Raw genomic sequence first — 19,539 nt, 5'->3', positions numbered from 1 at the left:
TAGTGTTTTGTATTTTTGTTTCCATTTCTTTGTCTGCTCTGCAGGTACCACCTGTCTGAATCACATCAGGGAGGAAACAGGGGTTACAGTATTAATGCTTACAGTGCCGCACAGATTTCTAGAGGTGAATGAGTGGATTAATACTTGGAGAACAGAAGAGGGAGAAAATCATCTAGCACACTGTGTTCACTTAGCAAAACTTAAACAAAAACAAAGAGCAAAACAACCCCAAGGCTGAATTGGCAAGGAAAAGCCTTGGGTTTGTGCTTTAGCCCATAGAGCCAATAAGAATCCAAACACTGTTCCTTTGTCTCTCCCTGACCTCTCAGAGTCCTGCTATAGAACATATAACTACGCTGGCTTAGAAAAGTGAAATTCTGGAGAAATCTGGATGGAAAATCAGATAGCAGAATTACCTTTTGCTTCCAAATCAGTACCAGCTGTCTTGATCATGGCTCTCTAGAGCTCAGAGCTAATCAGCTAGCTTTTCACTTTTCTCTCCCTCCCGCCCCGCCTCCCAAGACAAGTGCAAAGGAGAAATGCTTGACCTTTGACTGCACTGCTAACACCATGGGTTTGCTGACCACAAAGTCCAGCCCGGGTAAGGGAAAGGAACTCCATATCCATAGGTTTGAAACTAACAAAAACCAAACTCTTCCCTTGAGATACCGAAGAGAGCTTTCCTGATTTGTCGAGAGCCATAACACTTCCTCCACTGAATTGAGCTCAGATGAGACATTTGTCAAGTTGCGAGAACTACCTCCATACCAAGAATCACGTGGACTTTACAAAATAGAATCAGGTAGGCAATGCCATTTCATGAGGTCTTGTGACTTTGAACTGTGGATCGTAATGAGAGGTGGCTTGAATGGAATTGGGTGAAACACACATTCTGCAGAGCAGCCTCAAAATGGAAGGCAGCCTTTCTGGGAGGCAGCTATGCAGTTTTGGAGGCTACTCAACATGAGAGGTAGTTGTGTTCATGGAAACACCAACACAAGCTGAGCCACAAGGTTTTCAGACTTGTTCTCACTTTAGCCTGACGTTGCAGAAGTAGACTGGTTGTGGGTGGTGTCACTTTTATCCTCTCAGCCAGTCACTGAACTAGAGAACTCTTCAAGTTAAAACCCTGAGGGTGCCAGGCCCTTAGCTAGTTTTCACCTCATGCTGCCTCGAGAATTGAAATGTGGCCCTTGGAACTTAGACTTGCTGCAATCCCAAGGCCCTTTTATCAAAAACTAGGGACTTGAGATGATCTGAAACAGGCCCAGGAAGCTCCCAGGGGTCTCTCAATACTTCTCCGCCAGCTCTCAGTTCTGAGAATATAGGCACAGAGATTGTCACTTGCAAATTCTCTTGGAGTTCATTTTCCTAGAAACTCCTCAGAGTTCCTTTGGGGAAGTCCAGAATGAATCTCTCACTAGAGTTCTTCTGGAACTCTGGGATTAGCCTGAGTATTGGATTGAAGTCTTTAGGTGATTTGCGGGTGCGGTGCTTAGTCTGTGTAGATCGAAATCCTAGGGGCAGATTCCCCAGTCTGTTCGTTGATTTTTCTCTTGTCAGCTGAGGGTGACCAAATGACTTGGGACGGGACCACTTTTAGGATGAAAGTAAGAAAAGATAGGGGTTTTCCCCACCAAAGTGACCTGCTTCTATTTTTGCCAAATTCCTCCTGGGAACATGCCCACTGCTTCTCATCCCTTATCTTGAAAACCCCATCAAGAAGGGAGTGGGGAGGGGAGCCTGGCTCATTCAGTGATGCGGCTTTTGATCTCAGGGTAGTAAGTTTGAGCCCCATGTTGGGTATAGAGATGACTTAAAAATAAAATCTTAAAAAAAAAAAAAAAGAAGGGAGTGGGGAAGGAACACTCAAGTATAAAAAATTGTGGCTTTCAATACAGCCTTTTAACCATTCTGGGTATTAAAATGAGGGCTGGATTAGGTGACCTCTGAGGTTCTCCCACCTCTAACAGGTTTTGGTTCTGAGTCCAGCATTCTTGTAATGTCCTGGGAAGCAGACCAAGCCAGCCTGCCCCTGCTTCACATTGTTCTTAGTCCTGGAGAGGCTGAGTTGCAGAAGTAACTACGGGATGCTCTGCTCTATCCACTGCCTCCCTCCTGGTGTCTCACTTGCTTATTGCATGCATTTGTATATCACAGAATGAGCCCCTTCTCCTTAAAAACTTCCTTCAGACTCTCACATTAGCTGTCAGGAGCACTCCAAGGCCAGGAAATGCAGGAGAGCGACTGAGCTGTGCCCAGTTTTCCCAGTAGGGAGCAGTTTCTCTCACCTGGGTGAGTTATGGAAGTGGACTGCCTCTCGTTTCACCTGTAATTTAGTTGCCTATTTAAAGATACTCCAGAAATAACTATAATCCCAATTGAAGTGGTAGAGTAAGGAAATGATCTAGAAAATCTAAGGAGAGAAAAGACCCTCTTGCCTCAATTTTCTGCAGATTCTGGCTGAAATACCATATGGCTGTAGTTAATTATAATAACAGAGTTTGATACAAGAATTTGAGCTTCCATATCCTTTGACACAGTCCTCTTGCTTTATGGAGGGGAGAGCTGAGGTTCAGCCCGGCAGGAACTTGCTCCAGGACCCACAGTTGTCAACAGGTAGAGCCGGCCCTGGGTTTTTTTCCTCTGAAATCTTGCCAGTTGCCCCCATCCTCTTCTGCCATTTCTCCCTCTGCGATGGCACAGATGACATCCTGTATGAACCCTACCATTTTGGGGTCCTGAAGGACAGATGAATCCCTTTGCCATCTTTTATATTTGAAAGTGACTGTTGGTGCTGTTTCCTAGGCATGCAACTATGATTGAAAGATATAGGTAGGTCAGCGCAGACCCAGAAGAACAGTACTCTGCTCAACAGCTGTAACTCTTGGGTTGCCTTTTGTGATCCAGGTTTGTTCCTTTAAGAGTTACGCTTTTCAGAGATACTGGCTAGAAGCACAGGTCTTATTTCCTAGGTCCAGGGCCAGCCAGTTACTCCTGTGCTGAGCTCCCGTGAACTGCAGCCAATGCCTTCCGGCTGACAAAGCAGGGTTGTCATTGATAAGTGTTTATGTTGCACTTTAGATTTCAAAGTTCTTTCTCTGAGTTATTTCTTACCTCAATTTGGCAGGTGAAGAAACTAAAGCCCGTAGAAGTGGTGACTGGTCCAGAGTCATCCAACCAATTAATGCTGAAGCTGATATTGGACTCAGAGCCTCTGAGTTTCTGGGTCACTGCTTACCCCAGTGAGTCATGCAGTTTCTCTAGATTATGTTCTTTGCCCATCACTAACTTCTTTTTTTTCCAAATTTAGCTGACTTCTCTTAGTGTGAGCTATAGAGCTCTCCTGTTTGAAGGCTGCAGAACCTTATTGGTTGACCAGAAAGCATCTGGGTAAGCTCCAGCGTGGGCCCTGTCCTAGGTCAAGCTGAATTGTGGTGTGGTGGGAGCACAGGGAGAGAGTAGGCATTTTCTGTTTGGGCTTTGGGAGATGATCAGTGCTGTCTTAGGAATTTTAAAGGTCTAAGTATTGGAAAGGGGGTGAAAGATTTAAGTTAAAATACTAGTTGTCACTTATAGGAGGTTAAACATGTCAAGTTAAAAAGACATTGAACATTTTGCATCTAACTACAAGCCTTTGAGAGTCTTTGGGCTTCTTTTTCAAACTTCAACAGTTGGGTCACGGAGGTTTTTTCTTACCAGTGGGGCAGAGAGACTTCAGCGAGAACACTGAAAACTTTTACAGCAGAAATTCCCACGAGAAATCTTACCATCTGTTTATTTAACGTTTTCCTTTACCTTGGTGGTTTTTTTTTTTTTTTTAATTTTAAATGACTTATTGCCTGTTTGACTTAAATTGCATCTGTTAAGCAGAGATGTTGGATGGAGATTAGTATCTGTTTGCCTGTCTTTATACGATATTCTCTGAAAATAAAATTTCTCCTTTGCTCCCCTACCCCCACCCACCCATTGTGAATTTAATTAAGAAGGTGAGGTGTTGTGTTTGAAGTATTCAAGAGTCTGCCTTTCCAAGCATTCCAAGCAGCCTTTCAGATATCGATAAGTGTATATTGCAGAACTACACAGTACGGGCGAAACAGGAAGCAGCTCTTGGCTGGGTAGGATGCTCTGAGGCGCCCTCCACTCTCCAAGGGAACGCTCTTCAGCTGACTGAAGCAGGGAAGCTGAGCCAATCACAGGCCGCTTTCCTAGCTCAGTCACCAGTCTGTGGTTGAGGAAGGGTTTTTGCTTTTTTATGCTCTGTATTGGGAAGGCAGATAAAATGCCAGGGCTGGACTGCCTCTGGGGATAACCTCACCCTGTGTGATGTGAATGAATAGCATCTTGCCTAGTAAATCCACAGGAATTGATAAGGCAGACGCAGTTCTTCCAACAGGCCTTTTCTATCTCTTAGCTGTAGCTGAGGCTTCTGTAGCAATTTTATTTTTGCCTTGAAAGAAGTGCTCTGGATTCTCAGACCTCCATGTATGACAATTTGTACCTGCATGGAATTGAAGACTCGGAGGCTGTAAGTATTTTCATAGATAGCTGATTCCCTCTCCCCTCCTCTTCCTCCTCTCACTAACCACCCCCCCACCCAACCCCATTTCTTAGGCAACGCAGGGAACATGGAGCTGAAAGCCAACATCATTCGGGTGCTTGCTAGCTTCTGTGTAAATGCTCTCTGTGTAGTTTAGAGTGAACAGAGATTATTTTTTATTATATAATTTCTTGTCACGCAAAAAAGAAATTAGGGTGCTTGCAAAGGCATCTGAGAGTGTAGGCTGTTCGGATTTATGCATTACTCAGTCCACGTTTGATCTCACAAGGGGTAACTGCTCCTTGTAGCCTGGCTTAAACTATGCAGAAAGTGCCTATGTTTTCCAATAGAAGGGTTCACAGAAAAGGCTCATTCATTATATAATACACATTGTTTATTGAGCTAGCATGAATGGAAGTTGTTCAGCTGTAGCTGTGTTATGTGCTTTCTGGCCAAACAAGTGGTGCAGATCTGATTCTTTGTTAAGGAAATCAGATACAAAGGTTGTGGTCATAGAACACCCCAGTGCAGAGGCAGAGGGTAGAGTCACTGTACTCTGCCCTGGAAGACTGAAGTAGGCTCACGTGTGTTTTGGCTGAGAAAACTGGACTCCTTTCCCTCCGTAGGTCAGGCTCATGTAATCTATTAAAATCAGGATGAAAATGGTTTTCTGAAATCCCTAAAATCATACCACCAGAATGTTAGCTTTCAAATATAGGGTAAAGCTGATTGCTGAATCTTTTACTATGGCTAGTGGCAGTTCTTGATTTTTCATCAATCATCTAGAAACCGTGCAAGGTAAAATGATTTGGGGTGGCTAATGGGACCTGCTGTGGGGAGTCTAAATTTTATAAGAGTGCAATGCCATACATGTTGCTACATTTGAAACAGGAAATGTGTTATATAAGATTCCCCGGCTAACCCACCAAATAAACAGACCATAACAACAATAACAACAAAAAAGCCCCATGGTACACATCAATGCAGACATATGTATCAAATGATGTACTCTATTAAGGATAGAAATTCTCAGTTCTGATAAGGCATTCCATTTTTCCTTCCTGTCTGTGTGTTAGCTTTGACTCTAACTCTGTTTCTGCAAAGTCTCTCTGAGTGTTGCCCAGCGTGCTTGTAAATTATCACACTGCCAGTTTATTGCAAGGGACTGTAGTTTGAAACATTGGTGGCTGAAATAGAGAAAGTCCACATGTGCAAGTGGGGTGGAAGAATGGAAAATGCAACTATAGGAGTTCAGTAAACCATCTGGGGTTCTTCATGAAGCCTGATTATTTCTCACACCCCTTCTCTCCACACTCAGTTATGAAACATGTGATGCCTTATTGGATTGTAATTTTTATTTGCGACCATCGATTTTACCTCGGGCGCTGTGTTGCACTTAGGTAGATCGGAGTTATTTTGGAATAACAGGTTATTTTTGAAACTGGCTGGAATGAACAGAGTCGGCTAGGAACTAATGTATCCAGCACCTTGTTCTCTAGAACTGTATAAATTTCCGATGCACTGGTTCAGAGGGGAGCCATTAGAAGTATGAAAGCATTTTTTTTTTTCTTTTGGTCCAGCCTCACAGGACAGCTGAGTTTTTCTGGAGGGGAGGGGGAGAGAGTGAAGAGTGCAGTGATTTGACTCTGGCGGTAGTTGATGGCGGGTAGTGCTAGGTACTGCAGTGCTGTGCTCCTGGTGACTCAGTGGTGGCCAGCAGCCTGAGATCCTCGGGGATCTGCGGAGGCGAGGAAGGTGGGACACCCAAGGAACGAAGAAAGACATCTGGCCAATCCTCACCTGAAAGTATGGGAAGCTTTCGGTTGGGTGGGACTGAAAGCGTGTCACTTAAATTAGAGGGGAAGACAGAGGTGTTTGGAGGGGTGAACTGACTCAGAATGCTCATTTGAGTTTATTTGTTTTTATAAGGAAGAATAATGTGATGTGTTACCCAAGATGGTGTGAACAAAGCTTCAAGCCAATGGAGAAGACTAGGCCTAAATAGCTGACCCGGTGAAGTGAGAAATAAAGCCACACCTGGAGTGCCACATCCTCAGCAGTCTTTCTCAGTGCCAATGCATTTATGGCTGTAAGTGTGGGGGGTTGCCCAGATTGAAGCAAAGCTCTTGGATCAGGCCTGGTGGATAGGTGTGGACAGGCTCTTCTCCAATGACCAGCTGCAGTCCAAGAATATACAGGCACTAAAAGCTGAGTACGGCACTTTCTCTGGGGGGCTGGGTTGCCATCCACATATTTCCGACCACTCTGCGCTGTTGAAAATGCCTTTGTGGGGTGTGTGGGGGTTTAACATGTGATAAGTGATTGTATTCAGCGTGTTCACACAGTAAGTCTGTAATGAGATCATCTTGCCTAGGGACTGATGATATTTTATTCTGAGTAAGAATAAAGCATTATTATACACTGTTAGCACCTCACATCCCCGCAGTGTGAGAGAGACTTTGGTACTGTTATGCAAGGTTTTTCTTAAGATTCTGGTCCAGAGATAGATATTAGACTTCTAATACCCTAGCTTTTCAGTTGTAATCTCCGTATTTCATGCTTTATATGTATAAAGAGAGAGGAACAAGAGCCTTGTGGGAACACACTTGAGTCTGGGCATTTTAGATTCTTGAGTTCTACGGAGCCTTTTGGACAAGTCCGTTAGCTTCTGCCCTGGTTTCCAGGAGAGTAGTTAATTGTTTGCATCATTCAGAATACGAGGAAGTGCAAAAGATGATTCAGTGCCCCACAGCAAGGGCTCTGCACAGGAATGGGAGACTTCACGCAGAACATCACCTTACTCCTTCTGTTGCCTTGCCATGGATAAAGGAATGTGTGCTCCTGAATGAGTCCATACCCAGACCAGGCCAGTTACAATAGATCATGCACACAGGCTTGTACTATGTTGTCTTCTGTGTCAGGATTGCCTTATTCCACTTTCACTACCTGCACTTGGTCTTAATACAAGTCCAGGTGGCCAAGATACTTTTCACTCATTGAGCCTCCAGTATACTCTATGTACTTTTTATCGACCAAAATAGATTTTGATAGATCTGCTCATTGGTATACATGTTTCATAAATGGATTCACTGTATATTTTGGCTTTTGTGAGATCATTATGAGTAGATTTATTTTTTTATTCAGCAGGGGTTTATTATACACACAATAGCAGGGATGTTCTTATGGGGATAAATGGAAGAAGCAAATAAGTAGGAAAAGTTACCTAAAAATCCACCCCAAGATAATGACTGTTATCATACTGCCTTGTATCTTTTCAAACTGTCAATGCACATATCCGTGAATATGCCATTCTAAACCTGCTACTGTGTGTGTATTGCATCCTATGCTGTGAAATGATGTTCTCATTTGATAAAAGATTCAGCACACTAGGACTAGACTGGCCCGTGCAAGAGATGCTTTGCAAAATTTAAAACTCCTGCACAGACCTTCTGTGACTTTGAGCAATTTAAATGAAGTATAGATTCTTAGAGTATTTTGTAAAGTGAAGCCAGGGCTACTTGCACATAGAATTAATAGTTGATTTCTCCAACACAATTGCTTCCATTTCCAAATGCTTAAATTCTAAAGTACTGAGAGGGAGAGACATGATCTTTTTCAGTGAAAAAGATGATCAGATCATAATTCAGGGCATTTACTAGAGAGGAAAATATATTCTCTGTAAGTCACAGAAAGGAGCATAATGTATTTACTAATACTGTTAGAAATGTTACAGACATAAAAGTTAAAGTGAAGGTGAATTTTACAAACTATAATGTGTACGTAATATCTGTATGTACATATAAAAGCACATATTTACATTTATATGTACCTATACATTATTATAACTATATGTTAATTATTTAAACTACTCACTTTCTATAAGCTGCACAACTATGCACGTTTGCCTAAATGTCTGTGTTCCTGCAGGGGTATGCACACTGTATGCCCTGTACATTCATATATAGATATGCTCCGTGCTTTGCTAATTAATGGTTAACGCTAAGTGGGAGATTTCTGCCACACAGCTTTTGGAGATGAAAAATTAACTGCTCTTGACATAAAGAAAGATACCCAAGAGGGTTGAAAGGCACACATCCACAAGAGAATAAAGAATTGCTGTTTTCAAAGATATAATATAGTTCTTTTAAATATGAAGATATGTCCTTGTGCTTGCTAGGAAGGAGGATCAACTTCAGACAGACGGCTTTGTGTGTTTAGGGACTTTTGAAAGAAGACTCTAGAGATACTAAGGATTAGATGCCTTTTGGAAACGAGAAGGCTGGAGGTCTTTATGGTTTGGCAGATCAGAGGACCTTCTGGGGTTAGAAAGTCTTTCTGGCCTATTTCTACAGAATGAGACCTGTTCTGTTAAAGAATCCAAGGTCTGTTGGCTTCACTGGCCAGAGAGGAAAGACAAATGCTGCTCATGGTTTGTGTAAGAAATTTGAGAAAATCAACCTGTTTTACTCAGCTGAGTGATTCTGGTATTTGTTCACAATCTAAGTGAATGATGAACAGAAACTTCTCTTTCATCAATCAGTTCTTAGCAATGATGGTTTTCTAAAATATATGTTGAAATGATTTCTAGATGTAGTTGTCATTGAGCTATAGAAATTCCTTAAATCTGATTAGAACCCATGAATTTGCCTCTCCAAGGTCATCAGTCTCATCACTTTCTCTGCCATTTCCACTTTCAAGTGACAGAATGATGTGTTAGGATTGATCCCCACATTTTCTCTGGGACTTCGCTGTCTTCTCTCCTGTGGGTGTTCTTCTTCCTATTAGATTATGATGAGTCTATCAGGATTTAGAACATAGCCCTGTGACTCCCTCCACAAGTGCTTAGTGAACACTACATTTTTTTATGGTACAAGGTATTCTGTAGGAAGGTCAACAATTACTAGGAAAACACGTACTTTTAGGGTGAAGGTGAGCAAGCATCCTTGCTTTACCCTTTCCTTTTCTATCAGAGTTCAGTGTAGACCTTATTTCTGTGTGGGTGGTTCTCTCATCATTCTGCTCACCATCTCCCTTTAATATCCCTTACCTGGGTAAACTGAGCCACCGGAAGAGGACAAGAAGACATAACTGGACTGTTACTGTTTTTTGTTACCTCTCTTCCCTCCTCCACCAGTCCTTTGCAATGATCATCATGTCATGAGCTCAGATATCCATGAGGCTAAGTTAAAAATTATGCCAAGAAAGCTCTGTAGATACTCTGTAGCTGATCTAAATCAGGCTGATTTACTTGCCTGTGACATGTTTGCATTGGGCCATGCTGACTTGAAAAACAGTAACGACTCTAAACCGCTGGACTGGTAAGGACACTGGCATGCGACCTTGCTTGAGACCAGACCACTGCTTGGTGTGTAAACTCAAGGGATTTTACAGTTCATATAAAATAATGGCAAGCAGGTTGGGAGTTGTAGATTTTTATGGCTTGGACTTTGAACTTTTTAAGATTCTGGAGTGTGAGTCTAAGCTAAAACCGTGCAGCCACTCTTGCAGTTCTCACAGGTAGACCAAAAGGAAGGCGGCTCAGATAGCTCACGTGGTAGTTTGCAAGATCTAAATAGAAAAGTGCTTGGGCTTGCTCTGCATTCATGTATTCTTTTATAATATAAATACATAGTTTTAGTAATAAGTATTTTTCTCTCGTCTTAAACAGTGCCATAGTATCCGTACTTCCTGCGTCCTATTTTTGTTTCTTTTGCATCTGTTCAGGAGGGATGCCAGGCTGGCTCAGTTGGTGGAGCATGTGACTCTTGATCTCAAGGTTGTGGGTTTGGGCCCCACATTGGGTCTAGATATTACTTTAGAAAAAAAAAAAAACCTTAAAAAAAAAGAAGTAGTGAAACGTCTTAAACTTAAAACAGGATGTTTTGAATTTGCTTTCAGCCTTTTTGTTCAGGGGAATTGATGTAAGAGATACATCCTAACACAAATATCGGCAACTGTCAATTATTCAGGAGCTTGATTGTATAATTTGTGAATAATTTAATTCTTATTTTGCCTTTTGAATCCTATTACTCCTTAATCTTTCTTCTCTTTTTAGCTTGAGCATCGTATAACATAAAAGATTCTGACCTTCAGTGTTTTTCTTTATTAGCAGATTTGTTGAAAAGTTTGGTGAGTAAAAGGGTTGTATTTAAAATTTTTTCTCAATCTTTTAAAAAATTATTCTTTGTACTTTGTATCATGAACTAATAATGTATTGTAATAATGCTGGGATTAAAAGCGGAGACTCTGTGCGGGATTGCCAGGGATTACATCTCAGCTCCCCTCTTCCTAATTTGTGGCCTTGGGTACATTTCTTAAACTTTCTGTGCCTCGGTTTCCACATTATTAAAGTGTTAATAATAATAAACCTACGTCTTGGGTGTTTTTGAAGATTAAATAAGGTAATATGTGTAACCCTTAAAACATGTGTTTTCTGCTATTATTATTCTTCACATCATGAATATACTTAAGCTTTTGGCATGCTCCTTTCTCTGCAGGTTTTGATATTTCCATCAAATCCTTTGGTTTATTTTCAGAGCATTTGCATGGTTTTTGACAGTGCTTTCCAAAAATATTACAGTGGTTGTCAAGTGAAAGAATGTACTAATCTCTTCAGGCCTTCTGATTAGTTTGTTGTATTTTGTTTCAGAAAGGGGGGCAGTAGAGTCTAATTGAGGGAGCACAAGGAAGTAGAATTCTTGGTCTTTGCCACTGATTAGTAGTGACCTTGGGCAAGTCATTTGATCCCTCCAATTCTCAATTTTGCCTCCTATAAAATGAAAACTCTTTATTAGATGATTTCTAAGGTTTCTTCACATCGAGAATTCTGTTCTGTTTGCTGATAAGCAATTTCTTCAGTTTGGATACAAATGCCACCATATGCCATTTACTTTTTGAAAGGCTCAACTACCATGGTGTTTTGTATATACTGAGTAAGGTTTCCATATTTGGTCCCAGAGTCTGAACATTTGGCCTTTTCAGACTCTTTGAAGTAGGAAGTTGTGTCTGGTGCACACCTTTGAGAGGACTAGATTTTTGAAGAGGAAAGATGTTTTATTTAAGATTTTTAATTCTAAAGCCAGAATGGTGTTTTGCATATTGCTCATCTGCTTGCCAATACCCACAGTGCATGCCCAGCCCACAGGGATTTGAGCTGAAGACACTTGAGTCTCATCTCTAAGAAAAAAAAATCAAAGACGAATGCTTTCTGAGAATTGAGCTTCTCCTAACTCTTATTGATAATTGAGGAGAGGTACTTCTGCTTTAAATGATCTCTATCTTTCCTTCTTGGCTAAACTGTCTGAGCTATATGCACCAGGAGACTGTTGCCCCTAGCCCCCCCCCCCCAAAAAAAAGTTTAAATAATGATTTTATGATTGTAACATTGCCTAATCATCAAGAATGTTTATTTTTGGGTGTTTTATTGCTTTACAAAATTTTCTTCAGTTCATCATTATTATCCTTTGGGTTGTACTAAAAGCGATATTCAATCAATTAGAAAACCACAGGAATATAATAAATTCTAGGAGACATTCATTATTTTTTTAAGTCATTCATTTCTTTTAAAAGCAGTAACTATGCCTAATCTGTTTAATTTTTCTCTGTGATAAAATGAAAGGCAAAGGGATAAAGGGGACAATCTTTACTTCAGCCCAATCTCTTAAATAGTCCCTTAAATATTGTTTGAATAAAGTAAGAGTTGGAAGCAAATATTTATCAAGAAGGTAGAAAAATGTGGTGAATATCATGCTAAAATACCTGGTCAACAAATTAGTTCTCCAGTTCATTTCCAAAGAGTCATTGTTGATAGCTTAATATCATTTAATTTCAGTTGAAGTCCCAGAGATTAATGTCTTGGACTTATTTGATTCAATGGCTGTATTGATCCAAGGGACAGAATTAAGAATTAATTTATCAGATATCCAAATCATATTGCATTTGATCATATTGTTAATGCTTAGAATATAGAAATGGAATTAGAGTAAAGTTGATAAGGTAGGGAAGCACAGAACATGTGTTAGTTATCATGTTGCACTTTTTGAAGTCCTAGGATACTGCCCAGTAGAATAAAGTAGAGTAAGGAATAAAACCAAACAGATCAAAAAGGGCTAGGTTAAATACTTGATTTTTTTTTTTTAATTTTTAATGTTTATTTTTGGGAGAGAGAGAGAGACAGAATGCAAGGAAGGGGGGGAGGGGCAGAGAGAGAGAGGGAGAAACAGAATCCGAAGCAGGTTCCAGGCTCTGAGCTGTCAGCACAGAGCCTGACGCGGGACTCAAACTCAAAGACTACGACATGAGCCGAGGTGGGACGCTTAACCAACTGAGCCACCCAGTCGCCCCTAGATATTTGATTTTAAAAAGAAAAGACCATTCCATGGTCATGTTTAATTATTAGTTAACTGAAAACCAACAAGTTGGTATGTGAAACGTGATGTGTCTTCCTAAAGTGCTAATGTTATTTTTTTTTAATATGGTAACAATTTCTGAAGTTATATGTTGTATTTTATTGATACTAAGGCACACATTCCCCACCTTCCACCCCCAACATTTTGATACATCTAAAATAGAGCTACATCTTAAAACTATTGTTCTATTGGTGGTTTTTTTCTCTTAGTGATATGTAATCTAACGTTGATTTTTTAAATCATTGGTATCTTAAGTGAAATGAGGTTTTGGGGGGGAAATATGTAAATAATACAAAACTGCATAGTATGAAAAATTGGTTTTCCTTAACAACCTCCCGACCTGTTCATGTCTCTACAGGCAGCCATTTTTAACAACTCAGTGGGTATCCATTTAGACTCTTTTCTATGCATTGACAAACATGGGTATTTAGAAAAACATACTTATAAATGCACATATCACATTTGTAATTTTAAAAAGTATGAATACGATCATAATAAATATTTTCCTGTGACTTTTTTTCTTCACCAAAAAATGTACCATGGATTTTCTCCATATGAATTTATTCTTTCTTATAAGCTGATGTACAGTATGGATTTACTGTAACAAGTTTAGCCCACTGATAGATTTAGAATATTTCCTGTTTTTCAATCCTGTAGATAAATTCTTACATATGAATCTTTGTGTACACATGGAGCATTTCTCCAGAATAGCTTTCTGGAAGTGGAATTGCTGAGTTAAATGATTTATATATGTGTAAAATTAAAATTTAGCAAAACTAAAGATTTATATATGTGTACTGGTGTGTATTGTAAAATATTTTTATATTGAAATAAACATTCTTTTTCTATTAAGACTAAAGCGAATTAGCTCAAAATGAGATAGAAGATTCCAAAGAAGTTTCTTGGTTGTAGGAAGCAGCATTAGGCTATGGCCTCCAGGTTTCATAAGAATTTTTTTAGTCTCTGTTTATTATAATTTGGTTTTAAAAACCCACAAAAACTTATGAAGTTCATCTCTCTTTACTTTATAAATGAAAAAAAACTGAGGCCCAAAGAAGTTAGGCAACTTGTGCAGAATGACCCAGACAATTTACTGTGGAACTGGACCTAGAGCTGTCCTCAGATCTTTAACTAGAGCAGTGGTCTTTTCATGATGCCAAATGCAAGGGTTAATAATATAAAAAAACTGTAATAACCCGCTGAAGGGTGGTACAGTCATTATTTGTATGGTGCTTGCTTGACAGCTTACAAAGCAGTTGGGAGTTGGGAGAATCTCCAAAACAGAGAACAGATTGCTCTCTGACCCCAATGGAGAGACCTTTGGAATCCAGATTAGAGTCCCGGTTTCTTTCAAGCTTTCTTGTTTGATACTGCTTTCTGGTATGGTTGAAAGTCTCCAGTTTGATGGATTGAAATGACAGCACATCCACAAAACCTACACGTACATAAAAGCTCAGTGCTAGAGAATGTCAGAAAGAGGTTTTGTGTTTTAGGGAAATGTTAGAATTCTCACTATTTGTATGCAGGTCTTGGTGACAGTTGCACGTGGATGCTACATTTGGCCTTAGCCAAGAGTACCAAAGTTCCATTTTTATTTTGTTTTTCTCGTTGTCAATTCTCTCCATGGACTTTCAATTCAGGGAAACATTTGCATGAGTTAGTAGTGATGCATTTTTTTTAGGAGTGATATTTTTAAAAAGTAAAAAGGGATATCAATATATTTAAGAGGCCAAAGGAACTATAAGTTATGAATGGGATTCCTTCAGAATCAATCAGAATCCCTACAAAAAATAGCATCCTCAAATTAGGATAATTTGAGAGGTTTAATAAATAGAAGAGGTGTTGTTAGGGTATAAGGAAACCACAAGGGATACCACAGTACTCCCAGGGCTGGTAATTGCAGAACTGTTGCCTCCCTTAGGTGCGACACAATTAGGAAAGGGCATGGTTACAGGAACCCAGGAGAGCTGAGTTCTGCCAAGAAGGCTATCATGATATGGATACAGTCTTCCTTGGGGAGGGATATAGGCAGCCTACTGCCATCCCACATGGTGGGGGGAGCCAGGGAATCTCTTTCTCTTCCCTCACTCTAATCGATGCTAAGGTTCTGACTGGCCAAACACAACCAGAAGCCAAAGAGCAGAGCTTATGGGTCAGCAACACAGTGCAAAAGCAGAGGGGGGTGGGGTGGAAGGTGATCTGGAGAGGTAAATGGATGTTGATTTCATCCACATCACTGATGGGCCCTGTCTGACTATATTGGTCTCAGTAGATGACATCATGCAGTTTGAAGGCATTCCTAAACCACAATTCTGAAGAGGTTAGTGAAGCTCTGAAAGAGATGCTGTTGGTGGTTTTCCATTGGAGATATGTGTTGGCTTTGATGTGCCAATAGTTCCACTACAATGGTGACCCGAGTTTTTCGTTCCTGTACCCTGTTTTAAAATTATTATCAAGATTTGGAGTACTTCAACAAGGTCTAGAAATGGGATAAAATAAAAGGCTTAAATGTTAGTGTTGGGGAGAAGGTTTGAGAAGCCAAGTTATGTGGGCTTCCGTGATTGCCTTCAAATACACAAAGGTCTTCTGCTGATAATGAGCAGAGAGAGAAAAGCATGTAGCAGACCAACTTGTGGCCCCACTGTGCTCCACCATCATGACCAGATGAGAATAATTCTTAGGATGTGTCCTAATGTCATTACATCGTGATTCCCACCACATAAAACAGTGGGAGGATTGGTGGGAGTAAGGATTAGCGTTGTGAGATTTTGCACTTTTGACAACAGCCTCCTTATTAAAGGATATATGGACTAAGTGGGGGCAGGAAAGTCAAGAGGAGCGTTTCCTTTACAGTGTTGGAAGCAGAACTTGTTTTTGAAGGTAGATGAAATCCTTGGAAAATATTAGGATGGAGGTTAGGCCTTTCCCTTTTTAATAAAGGTAAGCAGACCATGGGTGTCTCTATTAAGAAGTCAGTGTTGACTGGTTGCTGGTTATACAGTGTGCAAAATTTGTGAGAATCCATTGAATTGTACACATACAATATATGCACGTTTCTGTATGTGCGTTATACTTCAATTAGAAATTTTAGGGGTCTCTTCTGGGAAAATAAGTCTAACTAGTGGGAATCTAGGAGCTGGATATAATAAAGGCTCTTGTTTCTAATTGTTAGGACTTGGGAAATGTAGAAGGGAGTAGATTCACATTCTGACTATGTGCTGGAGTTCTGGGTTCAGAAAGAGCAATAAGTCTTGACCAGTGGGCCAGTTGGCCAAGGATGGGACACATGATTCATTGCTGAGAGATAGGAAGACCATATCCTTCTAGTGTCTGGAGCAGAAGCCTCTCTCATTGGTAGCTGCTCATCTTGGCCTTTTGTGTCATGCCCTCCCTGGGACAGGTCGTTATAGTAGTGCTCACACACCCATGTGTGGCAGATATCTCACTTCTCTGAACACCATGATTTTTAAGGTAAGGGGGACTCTGGGAAGTAGCTTTTCTCCCTGCCTTTAGCATGGTCTGCAGGGTCAGAGCCAAGCTGTTCTCAGCAGTGAGACCTGGTCCTTATGCTTCTAGAACCATGCCAGTGCCTCAGCAGAGAGTCCATTCTGGTGACAGGGAATAAAATGAAGATTGCGGCGAGTTGTGGATGACGTTTATTGAAATAAGGTCCTAAGGTTCAGATGTTCACTCCTGGAAGGGTGTGCACTTGGTACATGGGTGTCCACACTCAATAGAGAAGTAGTGCATAAGTCTTTAAATATATGTAAGGAGCTACATTAAAGCCAAGCTAGGGTACATATTATATGAACACTGCTTGAATGTTTTCATTTTCAGAATGTACATACTTCTAAAATAACATGTTGTTTTTAGAGATTGGTTTCTTATATTATTTTTGTAGCTCTAATATTAAATTATTATTAGCACAGAGTGCAGTCTTGCAAGAAGGGTGAGGTGGGTCTTATAATTGAAGTACACTATTGCCATTTGTTGTTATAGATGCTTTCATTAGCTGTGGTATTTTGAATGGTGTTGTGTGTGTGAGAGAGAGAGAGAGAAAGAGAAGGAGAGGGAGAGGGAGAAATGCCTTGGATCAAAGCTACAATATAAAGAACTCTACAAGATATAACTATCAGGATTTTATTAGGACTGAATAGTATGTTGATAAATATGTATTGTTTTGCCCTGGTTTTGAAATATACACTGATAGAAAGGTAGCTAAAAAAAGTTGTTCATGCTACATTCCAAACTTAGTATAAATTATCCAAAGAATTTTAAGAGAAGGAAAAATAGAAAAGAATATAAATAAGGTAGAAAAAGGACAAGGAAATGCATAACCTAGATTCTGTGAAAGTTTTGATTCATATCCCTTTTAACTAAAATATGTTCTGGCAGTAAGATGTGCAACTAGTTGTTAGATTTTTCATTTGAGTGTTGCATTTACATAGAGAAGCTGGCTTTCAAATGCCAGCCAGCAGCCAACTCAAATACTAAAGATTTGTCTAACTCAGTGACTAGTTTAGTAAGAAGATATCTTGAGGACGTTGAGGGGGAGGGCACACATCAGATACCTTGTTCTGGAAACTCAGCCAGAATCCTCTCAGTTGTGATCTATCTGATTCTTAGAGTATTTGAGTTTTCGGTTCTTAATTTAGGGCTTGCAGAGATGCTGTGAACATAAAACTTCACTTCTGCATACTTAACAGAAGATGGATAGTTTCAAAGCTAAAGAATGCCTTCCTGGAGAAGACTTGAGGATATTCAGTAGGCTCTGGCTATAATCTATTACCATTTCTGAGAAGCATAAAAAATACCCATTACCCCATAAGCGTTTATGTTACGTGACTTCCAAGATCCCCTAGCCAAGGACATTGATAGACTCTGGAAGCATTTCTTTATTTACGGATTGGACCTACCTCTGGGTGCTGAGTCTCCAAGGCATTTTTAGACCTTTCTGCTATACTGGAGACAGATGAGACACTAAGAGGTACTCTCCCTCATTGTACCTACTTTTCAGTTTCAAGGAGCCCTCTTTTTGTGTGGATTACACATTGTGTTAGTGTTTTGCAGAACACTTTGGGGGAAATTATTTGCGGTAGGTAATTAGGAGCTGGTGGAAGATTTTTAAACGGGAAAGGTGTAATCAGATATGCATTGGTCAGAGTGGAAGATGGATTTGAGGAGGGAGAATTCAGGCAGGGAGTCCAATTAGAAAGCTGTCGAAATAGTACAGGTGTGAGGTGGCATAGGCCTCAACTAGGGCAGTAGCAGTGGGAATAGAGAGGAGGAGGTGAACTGAGAAATATTTAAGTCATAAATGCAGCAGGTTTAATGACTAATTAGCTTAGGAAGGGAAAGGAGTCTGGAATGAACCCCCCAACTTCTGGCTTGGGTGACTGACTGGTTGGATGATGGTGCCACTGAGATTGGCAAACTAGGCCATTTCTTCTGATGACTTTTTTTTTTTTTTAAGTTTATTTATTTTGACAGAGAAAAAGCATGAGCAGGGGAAGGGCAGAGAGAGAAGGAGAAAGAGAATCTCAAGCCCATGAACCGTGAGACCATGACCTGACCTCAAATCAAGAGTCAGAGGCTTACCCGACTGAGCCACCCAGGTGCCCCTCTTCTGATGCCTTTTGAACTGACCCAAGGGAGCTCAGGTTAGAAGCAGGGTCCAGGTTCTAAAGTTTTCAATCCTTCAGCTGTTGGTCTCGATTCCTGGCTAAGAAAATTACTGGTTTCATTCCAAGGTCATGAAATAGGTTTGTTCTAGACAGCCAGGACCCACAGTGACCAGGAACTGGCTGTAGAATAATTATGTTCTGGCTCTATGCATTCTGGCCCCTGTACCCATCTTTATATATCCTAATATATGCATATCTGGAAACCATAGAGGAAATGTGCTCTCCATCTTGAGGAACTTCTTATTCTTAGCAAAGAATGTTCAAATTGATTTAAAAAAATTTTTTTAATGTTTATTTTTGAGACAGAAAGACATGTGAGCAAGGGAGGGGCAGAGAGAGAGAGGGAGACACAGAATCCGAGGCAGGCTCCAGGCTCTGAGCTGTCAGCACAGAGCCCGACGTGGGGCTCGAACTCACGAACCTTGAGATCATGATCTGAGCAGAAGTCAGACACTTAACCAACTGAGCCATCCAGGCGCCCCTTCAAATTGATTTTTAATCATCTTTTTCCACAGTAAATGAGTATTATTCTAAGTAACAACTAGATTATTAAAAAAAGGGGGGGCATTTGGGATATTGCTCAGATAGTAACCAGGAAAAAAACTATTTAAAAACAATCTTTTTAAAAAAATAATATTGTCTTGTATATGTTTATTTTTCTATTAAGGAGTGGAAGATCATAATATTTTCCCAGAGTATCTCTATCTCTTAATTTTATTTTTTACAAAAAAATTTTAATGTTTATTTTTGAGAGAGAGAGAGAGAGAGACAGAGACAGGGTGTGAGGGGGGGGGAGGAGCAGAGAGAAGGGGGAACCAGAATCCAAAGCAGACTCCAGGCTCAAAACTGTCAGCACAGGGCCCGTCAAGGGGCTTGAACCCACAAACCATGAGATCATGACCTGAGC

The 19,539-nt window shown here is 40.4% G+C and overlaps 1 protein-coding gene across 5 annotated transcripts in view; it reads left to right on the top strand.

Moving 5' to 3' along the window:
- Positions 1-19,539, top strand: part of CACNB4 (calcium voltage-gated channel auxiliary subunit beta 4) — a 175,079-nt gene that overhangs the window by 32,722 nt on the left and 122,818 nt on the right. The window contains exons 3-6 of one of the 5 annotated variants that reach the window (XM_042994440.1): positions 675-802; positions 3,314-3,393; positions 4,415-4,528; positions 6,470-6,629. In XM_042994440.1, the coding sequence (XP_042850374.1) occupies positions 6,624-6,629 (6 nt within the window). In that variant the 5' untranslated portion in view covers positions 675-802; positions 3,314-3,393; positions 4,415-4,528; positions 6,470-6,623. Of the gene's footprint in view, positions 1-665; positions 803-3,130; positions 3,246-3,313; positions 3,394-4,414; positions 4,529-6,469; positions 6,630-19,539 lie in introns of all 5 variants that reach the window. The other 4 variants (XM_015535910.2, XM_042994443.1, XM_042994441.1 and 1 more) reach the window with 4 other exon arrangements.

The sequence above is a fragment of the Panthera tigris genome, chromosome C1 (genome assembly GCF_018350195.1).
Source record: "Panthera tigris isolate Pti1 chromosome C1, P.tigris_Pti1_mat1.1, whole genome shotgun sequence".
Taxonomy (NCBI): Eukaryota; Metazoa; Chordata; class Mammalia; order Carnivora; family Felidae; genus Panthera; species Panthera tigris.
This window is presented reverse-complemented; position numbering and strand designations above follow the sequence as displayed.